Here is a 19,818-nt window from a genome sequence, read left to right as displayed (position 1 = left end):
GGACAGAAACAAAAAAAACTACTGAGGCCTATAATAAAACGAAACATTTTAATATTTAACGGTTTGTTAAAATATATAGATTTATTTCGGATTCCAATTTTATGTTAAGGATTCTTAACTTTTTACAGATAAACTCATAAAAATTGATAGTAAAAAGGAACCACACCACAAAAATTAAATAAATACTCTGATTAAGAGTTATCTTATATAAAGCCTACCTACCCATGAATACTTATAGGAAAATAAAAACTTTAAGTTGTTTATAAAATGTAATGTTAAAAAAAAACAATAGTAGCGGCCATTTCATGCACAGATTTCCATTAGGTATGGACATATCGTTATTACTTATTACTTATTATTTGATTGACAAACTTATTATAGGTACCAGTCTAAGCGGTTATATTGTATTAATACAACGTGCATATTTTCATCGTGACATTGTATAATTATTTCCGTATTCTACAAGTTCTCCGGTTTAGGTATAACAATCGTTTTTATTGCAGAAATTACAGCCGGTCAATTATGATATTAATTATTATAGTATTAATAACATAGCAGAGCTTAAAGAGCGTAAACACGTTAGTTAATAGTAATAGTACAATACGTTTTTAATAAATCAATTAATTTTTTTTTAGTGCTGCATGCCAACGTCTACTAAAATGCCACACATATAACAAACAAAAATTGGCCGATGAAATTTCCTGTGACCTTATGTCTAGCATAGCCCGAATTCGTGTGAGATTTTTGGCGAGTCACACGCAATTGTTAGGAATTTGTAATCTTCGAGGTCGATACATATACTCGATTAACATCGTTAATTATTTTATTTTACGGTCGACAAAACATAGCCACGATGGTCGCGACCTCATTAATGTTTTGAAAACAACAATAAAATAGTCGTTTTTTTAGGCGTTCAAGTAAATATAATATCGGCCAACGAATTTCTAAAATATACAATAATAATAATATGTAATAAAAGGATGAGTGATGACAAAAAAAAACATAAAAAATCGCTAGAATACTTTAATGAACAGTCAACGAACAATGAACCGGAACAGATTGTGTCAGCTATGTATGTTTACATGTTCTTACGACGCAACGGTGAAGAATGACAAACCAAAGGTACCGTTACCGACAAGGCTTGCGTGTGCGTTACACACCGTGAGGTGGAGCAGTCATAATACGCTTTACTATTATACAAAGTTTACACCGTCCACCGGTCTACGGTGTCCATAGACAATAGTCAGGTCAGACACTAATCAGATTGAGAAACACGCGTCCAATATTGTGTAGACAATTTTATTGCAGTAAAATTAAAACTTAATGTAACTATTATATCATAATACAATTATGGTAATAATATCTTTTTCGCAATAGTTGGACGTCAACATATTTTTGTCATTATTTGTTTTATATTTATTTAAGCTTAGGAAACAATAAGTCAGACATATAGAATATACATAAATATTTATTATATAATATACGTTATAACTCATATATTGTCTTTCGGTTTACATTTTATTTATTTTTATAATATTCTATTTGCGCATCCGCGCTCCTGAAGAGTACCCATTAGTCGCGCTAGGTAGACGTCAGTGTCGCCAGAGGATCCGTTACTGAACAGTCTAAACCAGCCGAATTTATAATATTTATGATAGCGAAACAAAATAATTAAGGATATTGACCGAACATGGCGCATGCCTAATTTTTGCATGATAGACACCCAAAACGAAATTACATCATGCAATAAGTCAAAAAAAAGTTGCGCCTACGCCTTACTCGACGAACAGTGCACGGGCGGTCAGTATAAAATAACTTTATAAGAACTACCTTTACATTACACGGTCATCAACATTTAAATTCATCAGATAATATTATATAGCACATAGCAACTATTATGATGTGTTCGTCAGAAAACATTTTTTCAATTGTTTCGTTTGCTTATTGATTGAAAACAATGAGGAAGAAGTGTCAAGGTTTAACAGCAATTTATTGGCCACACGCATAAAAAAAATACAATATGTATTGTTTGTATTTTGTACCGGCTAATTCTTTACAGTAAAAGTGTATATAGCTCGTGTACCTATTTTCTATCAACAGGAAGCCGCGTTGTATATTGTTTAAAAAATTAATTATTCTGTATTTCTTGGATACTCGGTACTACTTAAATTCAAAAGAATGGTATTTCGGTATGTCGGGTAATTTGAGTAGTTAACGTACGTAATAAACAGAGCCGTAAAATCGACCTTATGCACTGTAATATTTTACATGTCCGTCCCGCCGATGCGTTTGCTGACCGTAATCGAGTGGAGAGTTAATAAATAACACTTATATTAAGAACATTAAGGAAGCTAATCTCCTAAAAAAATAAAATGAAGAAACCGAAAAAAAGGACTCAACATGTTGATTACTATACGGAGATTACAATAATAATACTGACATGGTTCAATAATCAATAGCTTTCCTACATTCGAACACTCCCACATGGAAACGAACCACGCGCGACTAACACTTGAGTCTCCAAGCACCGTGAATTATTATTATTATTAATACCCAACTCTTTAAAAACAATAGAACCGTAAACGATGGCTGGTTGAGAATTAATTTGACATAAAGATACACATTGTTATTTTCTGTAATTTGTAAGGTAATACGGTTGAAGACTCAGCAACAAAACGCATGCTTATTAAAAAATTACTGAACATTATTACCTTAAAATAACTATTGGATTCATATTTTAATATTCATGATTAGTATACACATTTTGTACTCTTAACATTGTACAACTCACACACTGACTGTTAAACTTATTATTTTTCAATAAAATTGTTTAAATTAATAATGTGGTAAAATGACAACAGTTGATACACCACTTTTTGCTACTAGTTATTTTTATTAAATTTAGTATTTACCAAAAATAAGTAATACATCAACTTTTGTTGATCTTACCACATCTAGAACAAACAAATTGTTTAGAAGATCAAAATAATATACCAAGTTAATTTATTGTTATCACTTTTAAAACTATATTATTTTCTTACTTATGACTGTTGTCTTAAGTGCATTTTCTTACAATTTTACAGGAACAAAGTTTGAAAATGTATAATGCTACATCATTCCATGTTATAATGAATTTGACAGGGTCTTAAGCAGCAAAATTTGAGGTTTGTGTTCCCAATAAGTCTTTTTGAATAAGAGTGAACTATGCTATCGATATTTTAACGTTAGGTCTTATGGTATAAAGACAACAATAACATTTTTTTAAATCAAATACGCACTTTAGAAAATTCTATTTCGGTTATTTATTCGGGTAATGGAGTTCGTACGTGGTTTAATCAATGATTTTTTGTTAACACCGATAGCAACCGGTATATTGACGTGTTAATCTTTATCCCATACACGGTAACCATTTCTCCTCATCAATATCTACAACGTTAATCTCGCCCAATGTACGAGTAGCCCAGCAAAGATTAAGATACAGACGTACTATACAGCGGAGTGGTGGCGAAATCGAGGATAGGACGACCTACATCGAAAAATGCGGCCTCAGCATCGCCCGGAGACGTGAACAGCCTCGCGGCACACACAAGATACGGATAGGATTATGCAAGTAGCACACGTATATACACACACTCACGCATGCCACACTCTTATAAACTTACTATAATATTCATACTTCCATATCTATAATTTTAAAGACAAAATTGTTCTTATATCAATTTGTTTTCACTCCATCACTCATTCACACATATCTACGCTATGGCATAACATCATAGCTGGATCATAATACAGAGTAGTATGTTATACTTGTAGATCATTTCCAGTTTTTATGCTTAAGATTAAAAAGGTGTAAAGTTAAAACCTCAGAGAGTGAGTTATATTGAAGTCGTCGAAACTATTATTCTGCTCATCGCCTACAGAACCCACAATAAATAATATACGCCGAAAATGATTGAAAACCCATTAGGAGGCATGGTACGGGGGTCAATAGCATATATATATATAAAATATTATATTCTCGACACCTCGAGCATTTCGTTTCTACACACCGGCTAATTGTCTGAAATGAAAAATCTAACGAGCGAATAGGTTAGTCTCCAGGTACTTCTATATTAGTTAGGTACTTTTACAAGCGCACGCCGCGCAGTTTTGAAATTAAAACTAGCCCGGTCGTTTAATACCGGTCGTTTTACTGTAATTTAAACGATATTAACGGTGCACAAAGAAAATGGTTTTCTACCCAAAATGACACACACGCTCACACACATGGACGGGCAATGACGTTGATCAAACGATACACATTTCTCAAGACAATAGGCGTGTGCCATTATAAGCCACGAGTGTTATTAAGAAAACATCCATCGGTACAATATAATATGTAGGAGTTGAATAATACATACAGGACCTGTGTTACAGGTGGCTGCTGAAAGATGAAAACAAAAATATAGTTGTGTTTATAGGGGACCGATGTTCAAACATATATATTATACTTTTAGTCTATAATATATTTTGCACTCTACTTTCTTACCTACTTTATTTTTGTTTCAATTACAATAAATGTTGTTATTGTTTAATTGTTAACTCACGCGCCATGGGACGTTGTAGGCGTTTTTATTATTATCATACCGGTTAGGTTTTACGGACGGTGTATATTACAAAAAAATTCAAGGATAAAAGCGCATTTGACCCCACAAAAAAATTGACACGCCAGTTTTAGAGTTTATGTTTATCACAAAAATCGCCTTACACATTGTATTTTGTTTTACGCATTCAATTATTTTATTCGATTACGATAGCCTATATATAGAATGCAGTATGATTAGATATTTTGCAGAAATTTATTCATATGCGTTATAACAATATATCTGGTCGTCCTTAAACGTTCCTTTTTATTGGTAGGAGGAGACATCCGATTATATTTTCTCGAATATAGACTAAATATTACTATACATGTAATTTGACGTTTGGGAGTTTTTCGAAACGTGATATTTGAACTTACGTGACTGAACACTGACCGAAAGGCATTTAAAAAAACTACTAAAAGTAATCCTGGAAACAAACTGCCAAACAGGTACGTCTATTGTCGGTGTAGGCGTAATGGTTTATCACCTTAGTCAGGGTGGTTTTTACCTGGATTTCATAGGTCCGAGGACCGAGATTTGTTTATTTTTTCCTATCTACTGTTGTATGTTGTATATTCTCCTATACCGTCACACGTGCAAAATTGAACCCAACCCGAATCGACCTAGGTACGACGGCTCGTTGAAATTTAGGTGTAAATTTTCACTTTACCAAAATCTCTCGTCAACAATAATATAATATGTGCGTCGCCACGCTCGCCATGCACTATATAGAAACATCCGGGATATAGGTGTATCACGATAAGTGCCGAAGAGTATTTACAGTGGTAAAAGAGAATTTCAATAACCGTCGGCTGGTCGATGAATTGCGAGGGGACAGTAGCGATTTAACATCAGCAACAACAGACAATAACGTAATAAAAATATAATAACAAGGGAGAGTGAAAATACAATAATATCAAAAATACATATTTTTCTGTCGTCTCCTGTGTCCACAATTTATTTAAATAGGCGATCGACACAATACAAACGGATTACGCTTGCATATAAATATATAATGGATTAAGATCGAAGATTTCTACTTCAGATATTCATATATAACTATAATAATAAAACAATATTACAAAGGAATTCTACACGAAATTACATGACATGTCGTTATTCAACCAGTGCGTTGTTGATGGTGATGAAGGTGATAAGTACATATACGTTAATACGTACTTACAGCTTGAATGGTCAATAGCGATTGATTCTTTGCCAAAATTACAGTTTATCGCGTATTTTATAAATAAAGATGCACCGCAGAAATCAAGGCTGGTCAAGAAAATAAAAACGATTATTCACACTGATAATTCGCGTAATTAGGTTAGGTAATGTGAGATAGCGGGCTGTGTCATACCGTTAATTGAAACTTAAGTATATAAGACATAAGTACAAGACCACAAACACGGTAATTAAATGATTGTTAGTTCCGTCATCGTTGGTTGTCATCATCCGAACTGTACTTGAGTGTAAATCCGGACACGGCTTCAGTCTTAATAGTTGAGATATTATCGGTAATTCAAATAAATAAAATAATACAAGCGGAAAATGTAAAAAAAAAAGCTGGCGGTTTTGAAACTTTCAAGTATTTCACGGTAAACTGACGCCTAATCTACACAAGAAAATGACCTACTGTAAACAGTATTTATGGTTGACACTAATTTTACCCGATACAATGTTTATAGTAATTTTATGCTCGACTTACAAACACAATAGTGTTGACCCGCAAGTTTCGAATGGTACCCGCAACAAAAATATTGTAATCGAAGTACTAGCACGGATCATTTTATACAGGAAAGAGTGCATGACCGCAGGTCACGTTACACATTGAACCCTATAGAAAATATATCAGTTCCAGGGGCGTCTGTGAACCTCTCTTTTATTATATCACTGCGGGTCTAACTTGGGCGATACATTTAATTTGTCATATATGTGTACAATAACACGATTCTTAACGATTAGCTCCTTATATATCCTTTAGTTTAGATATCTAGATTGTCCAGTTCATGTTAGCTCTCGACTGATATTAGTAAAATCTTTATTATAACTTTTGCCATCAAATGTTTTGGATAATAGGTGTTTTTAAAAACCTCATTCAGTTGAAATTGAGTTTTAACTAACGGTTAACTGGCAAGTAGAGGAGCTATATCATTTCTATCTCATCAAAAATAGATAAGAATATGAACTATATGGTGATGACTTCTGAGATTTATTATGCCTACACATGAGAAATTAATCGAATGTTTAATACGCTTTTGAAAAGAAGGTCAATTTCGATTCTCCTTGTCCCGATCAGTGCTCAGTTCGTTTCTGGTTTAAACACTTGAATTAATTATGTGTAGCTGTTGATCGGTCGAAGGCCGAGATTACAAGACGGGCTGTACGAGTATGTACAATAATATATGTATATTAAATGATAACAACTTTAATTTCACTGGGGCACTTACTGAGAATTAATAATTATATTATCATGTTATCCTTATCCGATGCCGTGTCGAATGATTTCTTGAAGCACAACAAATCCACAAGCACTTTGCCCGGAATGACAATAAACCACAATATTTGTGTGTGTACCGGCGTTAATGTAGCCAAAAGTTTAAATATAATTCGTGTACGGTAAACAGGCACTCTAACGGCGGCAGCGATAACGTTACGAACGGCATGGTGGACGGTCTCCGACTAAACGTGGTGAACGTGAACGTCGGCCGGCCCATGCGAGAGAAATTGGGTGGGAGGTGCAGGGGGGGAGGCGGCCGAACTCGTTTCGACGAGGTTACCTGGCTGTGCAGTGTGTACCACGAACAAGAACAAGACGATGTGCTTAAAGATCAGAGACCATATTTTGTTGTCGTCGAAAACGACATACAATTCGAAATAATAACAATACAATAATAGTAGACGTATTAGTTTTATATTATACGGGTGCAACAAGTCAGATAGTTGTGCTGTCCGAAGATACCCTGCTCAAACGAGGTTAACCCGCCAGAGATTCATTGTTAATCGACGTTAAAGTTATTTATCATTCCGTCAATTTCGCGGCACTCTCGTTCCGTACTCGGTTGCCCAAAATTAATCACTTATATTCTCATGGTAATCAATTCACAATTGCCGCATTGCTTTCAGAAGCGTAAATACCGAGTTAAGTTTGTAAGTGCCAAAATAGATAAATTATTATAATAAATACTTAACCGGGATTCATATATCCTAAAGAGGATAGTAGTCAAAACAATTATTTCACACGAAACGATTAAAAGTGAATAATTCGATTTGTATGTGTATTTCAGTTATACAACCTTCTGACAACTTGAAAAAAATGACCAATTACATGAGTTAATTTTTAAATCCTAACAATATTCAAAATGTTTAGGATTACGTCGGTGGATTAACACTCAATAGTAATTTTTTAGTTTATATATATATATATATATATATATTATACAATCATGTATATATTATTAAATATAAAAATATTATTTGACATAAGACAGATTGTAATTGTATCGGGTTTTTAAAAGACATTATATGTTACAAATAACAATTAATTAAAATAATACATAACAGCAATATAAAGTTAATTTATTTGTATTTACACTACTTTGTACTACAAGTAGTACAAACTACAAATTAAAATAAATATAATTTTTCGTTTGTAACGAAAAAGAGTGTACATTGTAATAATTAATCGATACAAAATCAGGTTTCATTGTATCACAAAAGTATAATTTATTTTAATTTTAAATAACATTTACAATTTGTACATAAAGAAAAATATACAATAAGCAAATATGATAACAATGTAAATAAATGACTTGTAGAGTACGAGTAGGGAAGCTATCCAGTGAGATGACCCTTAAAAATATAATTACTTAACATAAACATATTATTTTAGATATGTTTGATTAATTATTATACAATTATTATTATTATTATTATACAAGGTGATTCTTTTATTACAAGCCACTCAATATCTCATAGGGTTTACTAAAAATTTAATTTTTTTTATATGTTGCTTTTATACAATGTGATCTCAAACTTTCACAATTTTTTTTGTTTTACACTCAGTTTTTTTGATAGCAACTTTTGAAACTTAAATGGTAATGCATATGTTTTATTAACTTTTTAAATTAAGAATAATATAATAAACATTTTGACTGGTCGATAATCAGTTTCGGATGACTGCATAGAGTGGTGCTAGGGGATGCTTAGCACCCCCAGGCTTCAAATGAGCACCCCCAATTACCATGAGTTTTTTATTTCAGTACTTCACAAATCATTTGTAAATTATAGTGGTTTACTGGTTTGATAATACAAATAGTTTACAATAAAAACAGTATTGTGTAAATACACGTTTTAGTTTGATAAAAATAACTAATTATTTAAAATATGTATTACATGGTTACATTTTTTGAAATACTAGACTGTTCATTGTTTGATATATCAGGATATTTTAAAATTTCAACACAAGCTAGTTATCAGCAGAAATGCTGGTATTAAAAAAAAGTCTACCAGCCAAGTTTGAATTTAAAGACTTGAAAAACCAATGTAACCAAAGTTCGTTTCCAAATGTCTGGTTTAGGTAGAACGGAGACAGGAAGAAGAAGACCTGCAAGCGGCAGAAGAGGAGGAAGAGAAAGATGCGTTGTGGAGCTAATCAGGGAAACGATAGACAGCATGAAGGTATTAAACCCAGTCCTCAACACCCTTAGGGGTGAGATTTGGAAGATCGACCAGGAGCTGTTAGATGCGACCAACCGGGAAAGGGAAAAGGTTTACTATGCGAGCAAAACAATTGATGTTGGGGTGTCCACAGATCCCATCACCGAAGAAGACAGAACAGAAGACTCAGTCACCTCCGGAGGTGAATCTCTGGATGAAGACATAGCATTTAGGATGCCAAACAAAGAGGCGTCTCCGGTCATACGGCAGTCAAGGAAGCGTAAGAAAAAAGATGACGAGCCCATTTCGGAGCCGAGCTTTGGGTCCTGCAACATACAGGACTTGGAGGTTTGGGTTTGGTTTTGAGTTTGGGTTAGGTTAGGTTTAGGTGAGGCCGATGCCAGCCAGGCTGCTCTTAAGCTCAAAGCTGCGGCGCAACACTTACTCGGATCCGACATCGGTATTCGAGCATCGTCCAACAAACAGGTTGTGGAGATAAGAGACATCAGCGCGGAGGACGGAGCCGGTGATGTATACGCTGGCATATGTCAAGAAAGTGCCAACATCAATGAAGTTAGTGTTCAGAGGATCACCCCTCATACGGAGGAACACAAAAGGCGATCGTTACGGTGACGGCAGAAGTTGCAAATGACATCTGTAAGAAGGGGAAAGTAAGAATCGGATGGGTCTTGTGCCGTGTTCGACCAGCAGAACGACTTCTGGACCGATGCTTCCACTGCCATGGCTACGGCCACAGGCAAGAGGGATGCAAAGGCCCAGACCGAAGAAAACTTTGCATGACCTGTGGTGGGGTCGAACATCGCGCAAGCGAATGCCAGGCAACCAGACACTGTGTTCTATGTGAGGAGATGCAAAAGAAGTGTTATCATTACCCAGGCAGCAGTCCATGTGAGGCGTTCCGGAAGGCCAAGGCTGGAAGGTAACGGCAACAGGACCCTTGGCTTGATTAAATAGTAGTTTTATTTTTTCAATATTGAATTTTCTTCATTTATTGTATTGTGTTTAATTATTTGTGTTTTTGTCATATTACTTATGTATATATTTTGTAATGTTATTTTGCCACAATAAACGATGTAGGCGGCCCCAAAGTAATGCTTATTAGGCGAGTTCTGGGGCCGCCTATAATTCTGACTTGAAAAAAAAAAAAAAAGGTTTAGGTTAGCTTAGGTTTAGCTTAGGTTTGGGCTACCGTCTGCTGGTGACACTGATCGTACTGTAGTATTTCGGAAAGCTGTAATGCGCAGATACAACTTTTGTGCGGTTAGGTGCCACTGCCACTGAAGCACAGAGTATATACCCCGGAAAGGATACTGACGACGGCATTAGAGAATGTGAGGTCCTGGCTAGCAAAACATGGACAAAAGCTTAGGTATTTAACTGGGCGCGAAGCTGAATTTTACTGAACACGCAAGATATATGGCAGTCAAAACAGGGAAGACAATAAATAATGTAGCGAAAATAATGCCGAACATAAACGCAGCCAGACCCAGAAGAAGAAGACTTAGCTAGTGTTGTACACTTCCAAATGCTATACGGAGCGGAGATATGGTCAGATAAGATGAGCAAAACAGGCTGGAAAGAGATGGGGAAAGATAAGAAGAGAGCAGCGCTTAGAGTGGCTTCTGCATATTGTAATTTGTAGTTTTTGGCACAAGAACTGTACAGGAAATTATATAGTATAGGTATAAAACAAGAATTGACGACATCGAGGATGGATAAAAATGCAATTATTACAGACTACAGCTGTTATTCTATGCCGTAATTCTAACGGGTAGACAATATATAAACGTCCATGTATGTGATATTGTGTATTGTATTTAAAGCCTAAAATTAAAATACATTTAATATACATTATTTCCATAATATTTTGTTTTATCAATATAAAGTACTCGTATTGTAAAATTGTTAAAAGTTTGCAATTAACAATTTATTAGTTTTTATTTAATGTAAACAATTGATTTTTATTTTATTATTAAATTCTTAACTTTTGAACCATTTTCTTTATGTAGGAAGTTTTTAAATCAGAAATCTTACCTGATGTGTAATTAATTGGGCCAAAAGTGTAAAAGTTCACTCTTCAAAATTGAGAAAAACATCCAAAATCCATCATATTTTTCAACTTAAAAATACGGCCCACTAAAACGTTTTTAAATTGTTAAACAATTGTACAAATTTGTATGTAACTTTTTATAGATGGGGTTCTTTGAAATCAAGGAATTTGACATCGGTTTTTTTCACTGGAAAATGTTAATTTTCGAATTTTTCTTAACTGGAAGGGGTTGATTATGACTTATGTCACTCCAATCCTTTTAGATGAGTACCAGACCCGCTGGTTATCTTACATTGTTTATAATACAATTTAAAAACTTCTGTTAGGTAGCTATATAATTTTGATTTTTTTGGCCTAATTTGTACACAATACATTGCTATTACAATATAAGTCAAATAGTTGTTATTTATTAAAGCATAGTAGAATGTAGACAATTTAAAAAAAATATGAATAATGATCCTACAAATAAATGTATAAACGGGTGAAAGCGCAAAATAAGTTTGATTTCTGAAGTAATTAAGTTATTTATGGTTTGCCTGAAATTTCAGTTTTACGACTTGTATAGTTTTGAAATGACCGATTAAATTGTACACTTTAGTTTTGACATAAAACTATGATAAAATAATATTTAAAACACCCTTAACATACTATACACAATAACGTATTTTGGGAACAATGTTGTCATTTACAGCGCTATCACTGCTATACTTCGTATACGCGGAGAGTGTATTATTTTATGGTTAAGGGTGTTTTAAATATTATTTTATTATATATAACCATGAGTTGCTCAAGTTTTTTCTAGATAAAGTTATGATTTAGCGAAAACCTATTAGCTAGTTTACCGACCATTTTTAATTAACAACTGGTCCATATTATGTTGTATAAAAAGTGAGACCATATTTGAAGCGTTTTAAGGTGGTGATCGAAGGACTAAAAGTTTAAACTTCGTTATTTTCTTACAAAGTGATATATAAACAATATTTTTGCTTATGCCTTGTAGTTCAAATATGAACCGGTAGATCGTGCTGGCGTTTATTTTTTAGTTGGTAAATATGTCTATGTTTAGGGCATTTTCACGACTTTAAAATGGAAGGAATACATTTTTTTCTTTTAAGCTTATATTGTTGTATCTCGATTATTCAACGATTCCAACAAAAATTTGATCCAATAGACCGGTTATTTAAAGAAATGTATTCAATAATTAAATTGTTATTGAAAATTTAGGTAAAAAAAAAATCGCATCATGTAAATCCAATACCTATTCTCAGCTAAAATCAAGATAAATTTGGCCTTGATAGCCAACTTCATCAGACATGTCATTACGTAATAATGTAGACAGTATATTAAACTTGTTTGTGGATAAAGAGTCTTTATTAAAGACTACTTCAGTGGTAGGGAGTTCTATAATATGTTATAAATTACATTTTATAAATACACATTAGTAAAAATATTAGCAGTTTGATGAAGAAGATAAAGTTATGATTTTTTTGCGCATCTTGTATTCCATACTCAAAAACGCTCTTAGTTCCTACCATTGTATAAGTACATGAATCGCTAAATACAGAAAGGGCACATGTGCGAATTAATTTTTTCAGAAAAGACAAAAGAAGAAATATATAATTAGGTATACATTTCATCCATATGTAATATGACATGTGCCTTTTCTGCAATTAACGAAATTTATCATCATTTTTTTCGGATACTTATACCTATAGTAGGACATGTGTCCCGTTTGCACATAATCATGTATTTATCGATATTACATATTTAGATTATGCAATAAATTGATTTTTGGAAAATATTGGACATGTGGCCTTTCTGTATTTAGCGATTCACATAGCTTCTAAGGTCGTGTACCAATATTGATTTAAAAAAAAACAGTTAAACGGTGCTTATGTTTTGAAAAATTAGTTTCAGTTATTAAAGTTTAAAAGTTAGAACGAGAGGAAAAGTGCGGTTGAGTAATGAGCGCAGATAAAAACTATTTAAAAAACTTAAGTTCATACGATTTGAACATTTAAGGAATGGGATAATATTTTTAAAAAATATATTAAAGTGATCCTAACTAATAACTATAAAAGTATAAAATAAAACAATTTAAAAAAGTCTAATATCGTCTAAGTTTTGATGTTAATTAATGACTGGGGCATAGTTAACCTATCACCCGGTACATCGGTTAAACAGTATTGATAATAATAACAATAATAATTATTATTACCCATCTCACTGTTTAGTTCTTAAAGAAGTACTACAACAACTATATAATATTATTGCAATGTTAGCAATATAATATTATTAACAGAGTATATTATTATATTATTATTATAAATTATTATTGGGCATTACCGGTATTGGTTATAACTTATAAAATATAATTTGTGTTACAGGTTACATAGTAAAAGTACAGGTAAAAAGTATCAACGAATTATGATAATTTATTTATACATATCATTACTATTATGAAAGGCGTGGCGTTTTATACTTAGATCATCCTTCGATTAAAATGATTATATAATAGTACGATTATGATAATTCATAATAGATTTATAATAATTTCTTATTTCACAAATGCCATAGATTTTAATAAATATTAGTAATAATAATATCATATTATTTATTAAATTTAATTTAATTTTTATAGAATACGTTTTATGTAACAATGAAATGGGTAATTTAATAGGAACATCATAGCGCGTTCGAGATACAGGTACTGTGCAGTCGAAAAAAGCACAGTTTTATTTTAATTACCTGAAATTACAAAGCTCATAAGAGCACACATTATCTGTAAAATGGCACACACCGCTGATCCGGGGGGGGGGGGTCCAAATTCCTCCAAAAATTAAACTTGACCTTCACATTTATTTAAAAACTATAAGGAAACTTAGGTTTGATCGTTTAAAAATAATAAAATAACCCACAGCAATACATCTAGAGTTGGATTTCGAATGATACTGACTAAGGTACCTGAGAAAATTTTACATAAAATATGTAAATTACGTACTGGGTTTTCCATATAAACGCTTAGAAAAACAAAAAAAAGAGGTAACAATTCATAGAAAAGTCGAAAAAAAGGGAAATTATCTTATTTTGACACATAATAATTATTTCAACTATTTTGGTTACTGTAGTTTTTTTCGAAATAATCATGTGAATTTTTTTACTCTGTTCAAATAGATCCCCCTCCTCAAATTGTATCTCTAGTTTTGCGCCTGCATACCAAATTATTATCCGTTAATCAAAACCAGTACATAATATTCAAACATTAACATATTATATTCTTGTAGTATTTTAGTTAACACATAACAAAATATAGTAAATAAAATAATAATAATTTAACAAATAAGATAATTTATAAAACACGAAATAATTAATTCAAAGTCTTTGGAAAAGATCCATTTTTCTCCCAAAAGATTTTAATATCTAGTTTTTTATTTTTACATTCTTTATAAGCTTAATCATAACATGATCTTGCCTTTTTATTTCATGTTTTCTCTGGACTGTGTTGCTTTATATTTTTGTAAAATTTGTTAATATTCAGTTATGTTGAAACATGAAACTTGTATGGGATAAAAATATTTATTATTATTGACATAATTGATGTAAGTGACATAAGTGTACTACGCTATCAATAATCAATATTTATATTTGTACATGTTCTTTTTCAGGCTGTATTTTCATGCTTTTTAGGGTTATATAAAAATAAAATGTATGCCCTTTCGGCTGTTTTTTTCGTACTTTTTTGCATTACTAAAGAGCATTTTGAGTTAAAAATTGGGTAAAGTGTGCTCCTTCGGGTAACGAATAGGCTATAGCCAAGGTACTAATAAGAAGAAATAATTATTATTGTTATATCTTATCATAATATATTGTCATGTCATAAAAAATATAAACTAGCCTTATCCAACCGTGGAAATCACGTATAACAAAGTCTAGTCGACTCAAAATCGCAGTCAAGCTGTTATGCCTCAATACAAAGTCCCTCGCCAGCGTTTTTAACTAAATTTAACCGATTGTTATAAACGATTTATACTGTAAAATTATGTATTGAACAGTAATCTGTTATTGTGCCATAACAAAAACCTACAATAATTGTGGGCACTGGGCAGACTGTATTATTTGTACAACGTATGTTGCATTCAGCATTATTATTTTTTCAGTTGAATAATATATTTTGTTGATAATAGATAACATAATTTAACGTGTAATATTGATTATCAAAATTATAATTAATGTGTAAATGTTTCTGCCTTCTAGAACGCGCAGGTATGTTCACTTATTATTTACGTTACGTTACTGCTTAATGCAGTAATTTGTTAAGAAGTTGGAAATGGAAATGGAATTGCATAGAAATTCTTCAGTTGCGCTGACGCCAGATCCATGGTCAGTACACGGTACGACGGCAGCTGTGGACGACCCAGTGGACATTCAGTTTGAAAACGATTTCACTACTTATCCACCACAATCGAATTATTTCCAACCTCTACCCGACACTAAAGAATACTTACAGCGTTTAGGTATGTATGACGTTATGAGCCTTCAGATATTGTATTACATGTGCACATTTATTATGTAATATGATTGAACTTCCTATTGTGAGGTATTACCTATGTATTATGTTACAATTGACATCGATATTGTTTACACTTATTATTTAGAACATAAACTAGATAAGTTGAAGAACGGATCACAGTCTGATCAATCAAAACGTAAACAGATCATTGATCAGTTGTGTGACGCACGCAAAGCTTGTCTGGAGAATTTAGTAGATTCCAACGACATTGTGTTTGATTCAGAACATTCAATAGAACCTTCTGGTTTGTCTTCTTGGATTAACCCTGAACAACCGTTATCTTCTGTCGAGACCCAAAAACTTATTGAACCCGACACACAAGATGAATGAATTTTGGAGTAGACGAACTTGTGTAATATTAACTGGTGCGAGTAAAGGTATCGGACAAGCATTGGCAGTTGAAATTAGTAGATTGTTGGTGCCCGAATCGGCTATGATACTTATGGCTAGAAATACTAATGGTCTCGAAAATACCAAACAAATGATAAGTAAAGAAAATAAAGATATTTTTGTTGAGGTAATTAAAAAGAATTTGCTCAGTTATTAAATTTGATTTGTTGAATAATACATTTTTTTATTTTCAGTATTACAGTGTTGATTTATATAATAGTAATGCATTAATGTTTGAAAAAATCCTTGAACCCATTGATCAAACAAAATATGAACTTATCTTGTTAATTCATAATGCTGGTTCCATAGGTAATCTAGATCACTTTGCAGCCGACATGAATGATCCCGAAGAATGGAATAAGTAAATAATACATTTTAGTATTTTGATAATAATGTACTGTAGTATATTGCTATTTTAATAATAGTATTTGCTAATATTATAAATAGTATAGATGGCAATACCCATAATATATTTATTTGATGCTTCTTATTTTACCATGTCATGGTTAAATATTGTTTCATAAATGTTGCCTATAGTATTCTTAATTTATGCTACCATATATGTGTTTAATAATTCTATGTTAATTAAATTTGTCCATATTATTTCTTTTAGATACATGTCTTTAAACTTGTATTCGGTTACATGTTTAACAAGTGTGTTTTTAGCCATGTTTAATACTGATAATGTGGAAAAATGCATTGTAAATATGACTTCTTTATTTGGAATTCAAGCATCACATTCAGTTGGATATTATTGTGTCGGTAAAGCCAGCAGAGAGATGTATTTCCGTGTTTTAGCTATAGAAAATCCAAATATCAATATTCTCAGTTATTCACCAGGTAATTCAAATGGGGGTTTTATATGCAAAAAGCTGTCCAGACCCGGCATTTAGTTTGCCAGGGCTGTATAAAATAATTACAAATAAGATAAAAAAAAACTCAGTACTCCAGGTTGTGTATTATAGAGCTTTAGCATACCCCGTCTCGGTTTTTTTTTGGATCTACATATGTACATTACATTATATTGTTTATGTCCCTCTCTTAATCAATGGTACCAGTCCCGGTCCTGGTCCAAGTCCTAGATCCAGTTCCAATGTTTAATAGCGTCTCCAGAATCGGCCTGTTCCTTTAATCATCACCTACCATTCGCTCGAGTACCGTGGTTACCATGGTTACAAACAAAGTGTTTATTTTGGATTAGCAACGAAAAATATTTTGTATTTAAAGTACAACATTTGTGTTTAAGGCCAACTTTAGGGGTGAAATTTTCGAAAAGTACTATGTCAGTTAACTTCACGGGAGTGTACTCAACAATTTCACAAAGTTTCATGGCGATCGGATGAATGGTGTACTAATGCATAAAGGACATACAAACACACATTCATTTTTATGTATATACAATATAGTCTTAAGGCAATTTTTTTTATATTGGGGATAGTGTAAAATATATGTTTTTAAAACTTATTGATGATTGAAATAATAATCATAATTCCAGGACCGGTACTAACTGATATGGTTGAACAAATGTCAACCACTAAAAACGACAAACTTCGTAAAAATATGCAACAATTACGTCAGAGAGGTCTAGTAAAAATTGAAGATACTTGTCAAAAACTGGTCAATATATTAGCCATGAGAAACTATCATTCGGGTGGTCGTATTGATTACTATGATGCTTAATTATTTTACTTTGTATATTTATTATTAATTATTCTATTTTTTTTTCTAAGTAGATTACAATAATTATCTATTTTAATAATAATTTTTATAAAAAACTATGCATAATTAAATTAAATTAAAAAGAAGCTCAAATTTTTTTATGTAAATGTAAAACAGTACAGTATGAAAAACTGTTTTTTATTGGTAATTTTTTTAGAATTTAAAAATATATGATTTTATAATTAATATAGATAGACATTCTATTTTATGTTGCACTGTTTCAGTGTTTTTTTTTTTGCAAGATTGATTTGAAAATATAATTTTGATGATTCTTCTGAAATTATTGTCTTAAAATAGTTTGTATATTAGTTAAATCAGGTGTTGTTTATAAAAGTATAGTTTTAAATTTTATTAGAGAAGCATACATTGCATTTATTATGAAAACAAGCTTTTATGCAGCATATGTATAGTTTTTTTGAGGTATATTTATAAATAATATGAATGACAGTGTATTTAATTTTTACTTCTAGCAACAGTAAAACTTTTTCTTACGCCAAGAGAGAACTATGTAACTTTATGCATTATAAAAATTATTTTACTAGTTGTTAACGAATATAAATTTGTATTTATCTCTTAACTTTATTTTTTATTCAGCTTCCAATTTCAGTAAGAGATATCTAATTTAAAAAAAACATTGGTTTTACGTACTAGTGCTATTTTTTTTCTTAAAAATATAAAAATTAATTAGAATTATCAAAAAATACTTTGTACTGTTCATCACAGCTACCGTATTTCCATCTATTCCGCCATCTTTTGTTGATTGTTGAGCAGTTAGACTGTGGTTTGCCTATTCTATTGTTAATTTGATTGTGAATTCAACATGACCATTTTGCCAATGATACTTGAGTACTGGTATCCGGTGGCTCGGGTGCTAATGTTTTCTAAATATCAATTCTATGACACTAAATCTAGCTTCAGGCTATACAGGGCCCGGCAAAAAAACCTCCCTTGTTTAGAAATGGCGCTGCGTGAGTTGTGGTGGTACAACGGAGGAGGTATCGATCGATAACGGTATATACGCCATTTCCTCCGACCTAACCTAAACCAGTTTGCTAGGAGCCATGATGAGAGAGAAGTCTGGTTCTAACAAGACGGAGCCACAGCTCACACTTCGCGGCGTTCACTTTTAACTTTCGGGAAAGGCCATAGCTCTTCGTGTCATGGCAGCCACTGCCTGGGTGATTGCCTTCTTAAGTCCCCAAAGAAAAAAATCACAAGGTGTTAAATCGGGTGACCTTGGTGGTCAGGTGATGTCTCCTTGCAAAGAGAGAAAGAAGACGTCCAGGAAACAATTTTCTCAAGATTGCTAGGGAGAGCCGTAAAGTGTGATCTGTGGCTCATCATAGTTCCTAGCAAACTAGTTTAGGTCAGGTCGGAGAAAATGGCATGTATACCGCTATTGCTCGATACCCTCTCTTCCGTTGTACCACCACCACAACTCACACAGCGCCATTTATAAATAGGGGAGGTTTTTTGCCAGACTCTGTATAATGGATAATTTTTTAATTTACATAATTATAAATCCGTACAAACCTTATCAAGCATTGAAATTGACATTAGAATGATTTTTACCTAATAAAATTTTATGGACGATCGACCATTTTGCCTCTTTTTCTATTTTTCATTTAAATAATAAAATATTTAAAAAAATACATTACTTTAAAGGTGGTACCCATATAGTAAACGTGTTGCGAAATACTTGTTTACCTTAGTAACAATATCAGCATATAATTTAAATAATAAAATAAGGAAAATTTAGAAGTAGAATGCGTATAAGTATTATGTTTTGA

At 32.3% G+C, this 19,818-nt stretch overlaps 2 protein-coding genes across 4 annotated transcripts in view; one reads left to right on the top strand and one right to left on the bottom strand.

The window, feature by feature from the left end:
- The window catches only part of LOC126838352 (uncharacterized), a 39,446-nt gene extending 32,157 nt beyond the window's left edge, over window positions 1-7,289 (bottom strand). For both annotated transcript variants that reach the window (XM_050572705.1, XM_050572706.1), the window contains exon 1: window positions 7,070-7,289. The gene's annotated coding sequence lies outside the window, so the exon portion shown is untranslated. The remainder of the gene's footprint in view (window positions 1-7,069) is intronic.
- An 8,167-nt stretch (window positions 7,290-15,456) lies between these two features.
- Window positions 15,457-18,236, top strand: LOC126838207 (sepiapterin reductase-like). 2 transcript variants are annotated; one of them, XM_050572407.1, is made up of 6 exons: window positions 15,457-15,474; window positions 15,604-15,863; window positions 16,005-16,436; window positions 16,504-16,670; window positions 16,923-17,149; window positions 17,805-18,236. In XM_050572407.1, the coding sequence occupies exons 3-6, from the start codon at window positions 16,242-16,244 to the stop codon at window positions 17,987-17,989; spliced, it is 774 nt and encodes a 257-aa protein (XP_050428364.1). In that variant the 5' UTR covers window positions 15,457-15,474; window positions 15,604-15,863; window positions 16,005-16,241; the 3' UTR covers window positions 17,990-18,236. The 2 variants fall into 2 exon arrangements, with proteins under 2 accessions (XP_050428364.1, XP_050428366.1); XM_050572409.1 differs by lacking the exon at window positions 15,457-15,474 and having other exon boundaries at window positions 15,597-15,612; window positions 15,697-15,863.
- Window positions 18,237-19,818: the final 1,582 nt, after the last annotated feature.

This window comes from Adelges cooleyi, unplaced genomic scaffold (genome assembly GCF_023614345.1).
Source record: "Adelges cooleyi isolate 19-005CV unplaced genomic scaffold, UGA_ACOO_1.1 ACOO_flye_CR_arks_rails_tigmint_CR_PRNA_30, whole genome shotgun sequence".
NCBI lineage: Eukaryota > Metazoa > Arthropoda > Insecta > Hemiptera > Adelgidae > Adelges > Adelges cooleyi.
This window is presented reverse-complemented; position numbering and strand designations above follow the sequence as displayed.

Bases quoted from the DNA above. Each gene is read 5' to 3' on its own strand.
- LOC126838207 (XM_050572407.1), top strand. From the start codon at position 16,242: ATGAATGAATTTTGGAGTAGACGAACTTGTGTAATATTAACTGGTGCG. The intron at 16,671-16,922 runs GTAAATAATACA...TATTTCTTTTAG, and splicing joins GATCCCGAAGAATGGAATAA to ATACATGTCTTTAAACTTGT. The intron at 17,150-17,804 runs GTAATTCAAATG...TCATAATTCCAG, and splicing joins TATTCTCAGTTATTCACCAG to GACCGGTACTAACTGATATG.